Raw genomic sequence first — 8267 nt, 5'->3', positions numbered from 1 at the left:
GAGTAAGAAATTAATTTGATATAAGTATATGAAATGACATAGATCTTTTTGGAGATTTTTACTAAAACTTTCAATTTGCGTAGAAAAAGATAAAGGGGCAAAGTATACCAATTGGTCCAGAAGAGAAATCTAAGAGTGAGTTCACCCTAAACCCTAAACCCACTTAAACTCCTAAAATGTCCTTTAAAATCACTAAAAAACTTCTAAAAAAAGTCACATTACATTCTCTCTCTCTCTCTCTCTCTCTCTCTCTCTCTCTCTCTCTCCCTTCCTACTCATTCCTCCTAAAACGCCTAAAACTACTAAAACCCTTAAAACTACTGTAACCAAATACTATAATTCAAGTAGTTATTAGTTATATGATCTCTCTCATTTCTATATCATTTTTAATTTTTGTCATTTCCCACCAACCCTCGAATTAATCTAGAAAACTCTCCCGGCCCCTTCTCTCATTTAATCCAAATATATGCCTGGTCCATCACCCAACCCCCAACTTTCTCTCTACTGCCGCTCTCAAAGCCCACTATATAATACTTATGTCTCTCCCACAAAATAATTCTTCCATTACTTCCAAGAAAACCCTCTCTCAAACATCAATCCCTCTATTGCTTTGCTCTCCCTCCCCACCCAAAAGAGAAGATTTCTATGGCTAAGACTAAGCATCGTGGATGGAGACTCCTCCTCTCTCCTTGTCTCTCTCTTAATCATGCGCCCTTCCCCATGTATGAAGATGAAGGATTTCATGTTGGTCTCATCTACTCCGGTGACAGGATGTGGGTTGGCTCTTGTTTATGATTTTGTTTAGTCATATTGGATACAGGCCACCTGCAGTCACCCCGTAGTAGATAAGACTAATGGACTCGTTGAGTTGACTCTACTGAGAAGGAAGTCGAGAAGACAAATAGCTAGGCGACGTAGAGAGGGGCAGAGGAAGGGGACAGGGGATCCGAACGAAACTTGAAGTAATTTTTCAAGTATTAACAGTCGGCCCAAACTAATTAATCCGACCAACGTTTCTACTCACAACGGAAATTTTCATACATACCATCCATCGACAAGTGAATTTGTGATTCCTGCAACTTAATTATCTGCATGCGTTAATAAGTCATTACGTAAATTATCTCTAAGTACTCGATCGATCTCAGCGGCGGTAATAGAGGACCAAAATTCTAAAGCAACACACGTGATTATAATTCGATCAAACAATAGTATCAATAAATTTTGTTTATTGTCCAAGTAAAAACCCACGATGGACCAAGTAAATTTGAGTGATTAATTTTTAATTACACATTTTAGGAGGGTGAACAAAATACCACTCGATCTACATACACAAACCTAAAACCTACTTTCGTTTCCCCGGTCGATGCATGATGCAAGCCACCATCGCATGCATTACCAACACCCATTATTGATACGCATTTATGGCCATGCCACTGGCCATAGTGGGGCAAAGTCGTGAGATTTAAGAGTTTACTCCTAGCTTCTTGGTACAAGGCTTCAACTAGTAAGCTGAGAATGGTCTCTAAAAAAATTAGTTGAGGTGTGCATGTGTTATATATCCCAAATATTTTGGAATCTATCAATACTAAAATAGTAGTATTTCATGGGGTGTTTTAGTAAGGAGGTTTTTTTTTTTTTGTCAATCGATAGAAGAGAATCATTTTTATATCAGATATGAAAAATCTCTTTTTCAAACCCCATGGCGATTTTGAACTGCGTGTGCGCGCAATCTCTCTCTCTTTCTTCCTCGTTTGCTTTCAATCTCAGAATCCTCCACGCAGGGTATACAATTTCCAACCAAAGATGCGATCGTCAATCTCACGTTCGTTTTCAACTGTCGGTTCGTCGTCAAACATTGAAACTCCTGTCGAAATCCTACAGAGGAAGGTGAGAGTTTCACAATCTGATTTTCTCATAATAAGATGTTATTTTATCTATAGCTAGTTGTATAGAAAACGTAGAAAAGCTTTGAAAGAAAATCAATTGTAATCGTTTGGTTGGAAGAGAACGGAAAATTAAAAACTGTTGTCAAAAATCGTTTGTTTGGAACTTAGGGAAAAGAAAGGAATCCTTCTATTGTTTGGTTGGAAGAGGAGAGAAGAAAAAAATTCCCTTTTTAGAAAGCTAAAAGGATGGAAAGATAAACTAAAAGGATGGAAAGATAGGATAGGAGAGTGTAAAAAAGTTTTTGTTTCTTTGTTGCTTTATTTTTGGGGGTAGCGTGTAGATGGTTTTAAAAGGGGGAGAGAGAGAGAGTAGCCCCGAGGGCGTTAGTCTAGTTGGTTGATGAGTTTCTTATCTAAATAATTGATTCGGATTTGATTTTTTGAGTCAACTCGTAAGAAAGTGATTCCTGGTGAATTCTCTAATCCTGACGTAGATGACCTATCTTTAGTGGGACCAGAGAGGAAATTAGTTGACATGTAAATTGATCCGGACATTCATGACAGTCGGAAAAAAAATTAAGGAGGAAAAGGGAAGGGATTAGCAACCCACTTGTGACAAAGTAGGAGTAATAAAGTTTCACCGTCGCAAACACAAAAGTGACAAAAGTGAGGGAGAGAAAGAGAACTACCGCGCGCCTGTGAACTGACATGCCTTGTTCTAGGCCTGTCAATTTGAATCCGATAACGTCAATCCAATAATCTGAATTCGGTAATTCATATACGGATTGGATTGAATTTGGATCGGATCGGATTAAATCCTTTATCAATCAGATCCAAACTTTATTTTTTTTTTAAAAAAAAACTGTAATTTTTTATTTTGAAAAAAAAATGTTTAAGAAGTTTTATTTTAATTTTTAATTTTTTAATTGTTTTTGCTAAAAATTTTGAAGTAAAAAAAAGTTTTCGGATTAAATCCGATTTTTCGAATTCGAATTATCACTATCGGATTCGAGTCTTATCAGATTTGAGTCTTATCGGATTCAGATCGAATCCGGTCTATTGACAGGCCTATCTCGTTCCATGCTGTCAAGAAGGCCTAAACGAGAATTACAAATTGTGGATTAGTCTCATTCATAGATTTTCAACAAACACAAGTGCAGGTTACGTATGACATAAACCATTTCATTTTCCATCTATGCCTAACTCTATAAGCCCGTTATCGGTGCCTGGTGTTACACGTGTATGTTCAACGTTTTTTTTCCGAGTTAGGCATATCCAAGCAATGTCATCCAGCCACACTTATTCAAAGAAGGCTCTCCTCTTTGGAAGGCTAGCTAAACGTCTTAATTTCTCTTGCTGGGAGAACCACACTTATTCAATCTGTTACTATTGACCTCCCGGCTGGCCGGCTGGCCTCCCCTTTGTGATCGATGCTATTGACAAACTCAAAAGGAACTTCGCCTACGGGGTGAGACTTAGACCGAGAAATCTGTTCATCTTTTTCAATTGGGACCAAGTTTGTAAACCTAAAAAACAAATGAGGGTTGGGCATGAGGAATTAATCCAAAGAACATAATTATCGTGCTTTGCTTTCTAAACTGTGCTGGACACTTCTTTGTGATAAGATAAGAAATCCTTGTGGACCGAGACTCTTCTAGCTCAGTAATGCTCCGTTTCGGTTTTTTTAGAAGGAACTTTTAAAAAATATAGGTAATTTCAAGCTAAAAAATCATGTGTTTACACAAATAATTTTTCTATCAATATGAATCTTGTTTGTTAGATCTCATTGAGATTTTTTAAACGGTGCAAAAAATATTAAAAAATTATTTTTCATTTTTATTATATTTGAGTTTGAAATTACCTTTTTTTTTAAAAAGAAGATTTAAAAAGAAAGCGGAACGGCACCTAAGTAAATCAACATTAATTGATCACCCTTTTACTTATATATATTTAAAAAAAAAAAACCATTGACGCCCTTTTTAATTGGCCCGATAAGAAAAGAGCTTGTTGTGTGTGGAAATGGTCTTCCAAAGTTTCGAACCCAACATTGCTGCAACTATTTTGAATATACATCTCTCTAGCTAATTTTGTTGTTTTTCCGGACAGCCATCAATTTTTTTTTCCCAATATTGTATAGTTAGCAGTGGTTAGTGGGATGTTTGTCAACGGGGGCTCAGAGGCAGATAGCTCTCATTGGAGGGGTTAATTTTTGGGTGCCGGGTGGGTACCACGTGGTGCCCACTCGGCGCATCCGGGCAGCCCATTTCAATTTTGGATAGCTCGAATTTGGAGAGAGAAATAAGAGAAAGAGTGGTGGGATGAGAGAAAAGAGATGGTTTCAATCTAAGTCGTCCAACACACTTTTGAACAGCCCGAATGGACTGCTTGGGCACCATGCCACGTGCGCACGGCCACGTGGTACCCAAATATTTCTCATTTTACGTCAGTTGCTTAATTTTTTCCCAAGAAAAGACAGTTGAAAACAAGAAAAGACATTTTTCTTGGATATTTCCCTTTATTTTTTTTTACGTAATTCTCGTAATTTTTTAAACTAATTAATTCAATGAGCGTTTTCTACATAGTCACCATTGGAAGTGATTATTAACCTAATCTTGTTTGACTTTGTGATTCTTTGTGATGTGTCCTTTTTTTTTCCCCCCTCTGACTAGAAGCTAGATATCTCTTTCTCTCCTTGAGAAGTGGACCAATATTTAATTATTACTCCATGTAGTGTGCCATAAGCAAAAGATACACTTTTCAAATTACCCCATCATAAGTAAAGTCTCCAATGTAGTTTTGGCCAGTCGTTTTCTTCCTATTCTTCTCTCATACTCATTTCTTGCTTTCATTCATTAGTAAAACCACTAACGTTGGTCATAGGTTTTTTTAGATGTTGCTTTCGTTTGTATGTCTAGGCATTTTCCACAGAAATCGCTTCATTTTATAATAATAATATATAAAAGATACTGTGTACTAGAATGCACAAAAGTATAGCAAATTACCAGAGAATATTCATATACTGTATTTGAACCCACAGTATGATCAATTCTGCATACGTACATAGACTGTCAAGTAAAGCCAAGAAAAAAAAAATTTCCATGCGTGGATAGCTCGCTCCTCCCAAGCGAAAATCCTGGCTCTTGAGAGTGACCATTTAGCAAACTGGTGGACCAGAGAGGAAGAAATTGAAAAAAACAAAAAGAGTTGTTCTGATCCCATCAAGGTTTTATTGGCCGCAAGGAGAGCTAGAAAAAAATCATGGGTAGTTTAGTTGGTGAGGGAGAAGAAGATCAACATTCCCCATTATTAATGACAAACTTCGGTGATACTGATGCTGAGAAGCCTTTCCAAAGAACTGGTAAATCTCTCTTTTTATTGTTTCTTTGAGCTTTTTTTGATCTTTTTGGCTAAGAGCTTTGATGTAATTGCAGGGACAATATGGACTGCGGTGGCGCACGTAATCACTGGAATAATAGGGGCAGGAGTGCTGTCCTTGGCATGGAGCACAGCTCAGCTAGGGTGGATCGCCGGGCCACTGATCATGGTAGTCTTTGCAGCAATCACCATTCTTTCTGCAAACCTTCTCTGTGACTGCTACAGATCTCCTGATCCCGAATGTGGGCCCGACCGGAACAAATCCTACATGGATGCTGTTCAGTTCTATTTGGGTCAGTGCTCGTTTTATTCACTTCCCTTTTACATTTGATCATCATTCACTTCGAATGAAGGTATGAGCAAGTTGTGGCACTGACCTTTACATACGTGTCGCTGATTTGAATTCGTATCATTTTACGCCCGATCGAATCACATGACAGTTGTTACAAAACTAAACTTGCGTTTTTAGGGTTGTATTTGAATTGAATTGAATTGAATTGTGTAGATTACTAGATTGAATAATGAGATTTGTGAGATGAAGTTTGTTTACTTTTGAACTGATCTCGAACGAGATTCAACCAAACAGACTGTCGAGCTTATATACTTAACAGTTTACTTCAGAATGTGTTCAAAATTGATGTGTTCCTTAACGAACGACGGGTTGGTTTGGACTCTTTAATCTTCAGGAGAGAACCACAAACGAGTATGCGGAGTGGTTTTGAACGAGGGCTTTTATGGGACTGCAGTTGCATACGTTATTACATCCGCTGCAAGTGTGAAGTACGCTCTCTGTCTCTCTCTCATCGTTTTTACTTTTTAGCGTAAGTTCAGATAGACGATTCTTTATTTGCATTTGGTACAAATATATTTGGTTTTTATGTTCTTGATGCAGGGCAATTGAAAAATCAAATTGTTACCACAAGCAAGGCCACGATGCTCCCTGCAACTATGGGGACACTAGGTATATGCTGCTATTCGGAGGTGTCCAGATTATCGTATCTCAGATACCGAGTTTTCATAACATGGCATGGCTCTCTATCGTAGCAGCAATCATGTCCTTCACTTACGCTTTCATAGGACTGGGACTTGGCTTCGCAAAAGTAGTTGGTATGGCCTTGAATTTCTTTTCCCAATTCTTTCAAGTGTACCTTTCTTTGGTCAGCTAGAGATATCGACATGCCAAGAAACAAAAGGTCTTGCGCAGGCTGGTGGACATTAGACTTGTGGAGGGAAGAATCGGAAAGATTCGAAAAACTAAGTTTATAAAATTTTCGTTCTTGGACCCACGCGTAGCATAAACTTTTTTTCTTGTGTGCGTGTGTGTTCAGTTTTCTTGTTTTTGCAATTGCAGAAAACAGGGAGATCAAGGGGAGCATAGGAGGAGTCGCAGCCGACAGTACGGCTGACAAAGTATGGTTGGTCCTTCAGGCCATTGGAGATATTGCTTTTGCCTATCCATATACAGTCATTCTTCTGGAAATTCAGGTATGTAGTTTGTGTTTATGTGTACACTCTCCAGTGTTTGAAGTTTTTTTTGGTGCAATATTAGTCTTTGGCCCTGTTTCAAGCAACGCCGACTCTCAATTCAGGCATTGGAGAAAATGAGTTTGTAAGAAAAAAGAAAAACGTTACGACTTGAATTATAGCAATTGTACTTTTTGATTTGCAATGTGCTTAATAGGATACATTGAAATCGCCTCCGCCAGAAAGAAAGACAATGAAGAAGGCCTCCACGACTGCAATCTTCATTACCACCTTCTTCTACCTCTGCTGCGGATGCTTTGGATATGCAGCCTTCGGGAGTGACACACCGGGGAACCTCTTGACAGGATTCGGGTTCTACGAGCCTTACTGGCTCGTTGATTTCGCCAATGCTTGCATTGTTCTGCACCTAGTTGGAGGATATCAGGTATCGCTGTCACACGACAATTTGATTGCATATAATGCTTGGGAAAATAGTAATTCAAGTGCATAATGCTTGAGATGCACAAAAATCTATTACGCCAAAAAATTCCATCAAAAATTATCTAGAATGCAGATTTTGGGGTGGACTTTATGTGGCTATGGCACAGTTGTTGAGCGGTTTGAGACCACTCCAGTCCCACCAATGTAAGCCAAATGGTTAAAAGAATGGACTGATCCCGAAAGACGAAATTGTCTTGACATAAGAATACACATGATTAATGTTCATTTGCAAGAAATGGACTATACCCGAAAGACGAAATTGATAGACATTGACATAGGTATACAAATGATTAACGTTGGTTTGGAACAAATGGACTGATATCCGAAAACCAACCTACATGGTTTTTTCTTCCAATTTAGATATCGCAAGTACTAACACTGAGGCCAATTTGGCATTTGTTTTTTTAGGTGTACAGCCAGCCGGTTTTTGCGTTTGTGGAAGGATGGTTCGGTGGGAAGTTTCCAAACAGCGGATTTGTAAACAATTTCTACTCCTTAAAACTCCCATTGATTCCAGCATTTCAGTTGAATCCTCTGAGGCTATGTTTTAGGACTGCTTACGTTGTATCGTCCACTGTAATTGCAATAATCTTTCCTTACTTCAACCAAGTTTTGGGGGTGCTGGGGGCATTCAACTTTTGGCCACTGGCGATATATTTCCCAGTGGAAATGTACTTTGTGCAGAGGAAGATTGGGTCTTGGACAACTAAATGGGTTGTTCTTCAAACTGTCAGCATTGCTTGCTTGATTGTGTCAATATTGGCCTTAATTGGTTCAGTTCAAGGACTCATTAGTGCTAAGTTGAGCTGAAAAAGTATAGTACAAAGCTCCCACAAATTAGAAAGGGGAATATAATGCATGGGTTTTTGCCCTAAAAAAACAATCAATGAGATTATATATATAGCTGGTTGTGTCTGGTATTTTTGTTTTGATATCGGAACATATAGCTAGTACAGATGTTTGTTCTAGATGTGATGTAGCAAAGGGTTTGCTCCAATTGTTGTAAATGTTATCTAATTAATTGAAATTACGATTGTGCTC

At 38.3% G+C, this 8267-nt stretch overlaps 1 protein-coding gene across 1 annotated transcript; it reads left to right on the top strand.

The window, feature by feature from the left end:
• The first annotated feature begins 4971 nt into the window (after window positions 1-4971).
• On the top strand, window positions 4972-8267 carry LOC131325510 (probable amino acid permease 7). The gene is made up of 7 exons (XM_058357815.1): window positions 4972-5244; window positions 5318-5554; window positions 5948-6041; window positions 6154-6368; window positions 6613-6746; window positions 6943-7170; window positions 7635-8267. Exons 1-7 carry the CDS (start codon window positions 5145-5147, stop codon window positions 8034-8036), a joined length of 1410 nt encoding a protein of 469 aa, XP_058213798.1. The 5' UTR covers window positions 4972-5144; the 3' UTR covers window positions 8037-8267.

Source organism: Rhododendron vialii, chromosome 5a (genome assembly GCF_030253575.1).
Source record: "Rhododendron vialii isolate Sample 1 chromosome 5a, ASM3025357v1".
NCBI lineage: Eukaryota > Viridiplantae > Streptophyta > Magnoliopsida > Ericales > Ericaceae > Rhododendron > Rhododendron vialii.
This window is presented reverse-complemented; position numbering and strand designations above follow the sequence as displayed.

What these genes read in the sequence shown, in the direction of transcription:
- LOC131325510 (XM_058357815.1), top strand. Translation starts at nt 5,145, where the DNA reads ATGGGTAGTTTAGTTGGTGAGGGAGAAGAAGATCAACATTCCCCATTA. An exon ending in ACATCCGCTGCAAGTGTGAA is followed by an intron (nt 6,042 to 6,153) that starts GTACGCTCTCTG and finishes TTCTTGATGCAG; the next exon opens with GGCAATTGAAAAATCAAATT. An exon ending in TGGCTTCGCAAAAGTAGTTG is followed by an intron (nt 6,369 to 6,612) that starts GTATGGCCTTGA and finishes TTGCAATTGCAG; the next exon opens with AAAACAGGGAGATCAAGGGG.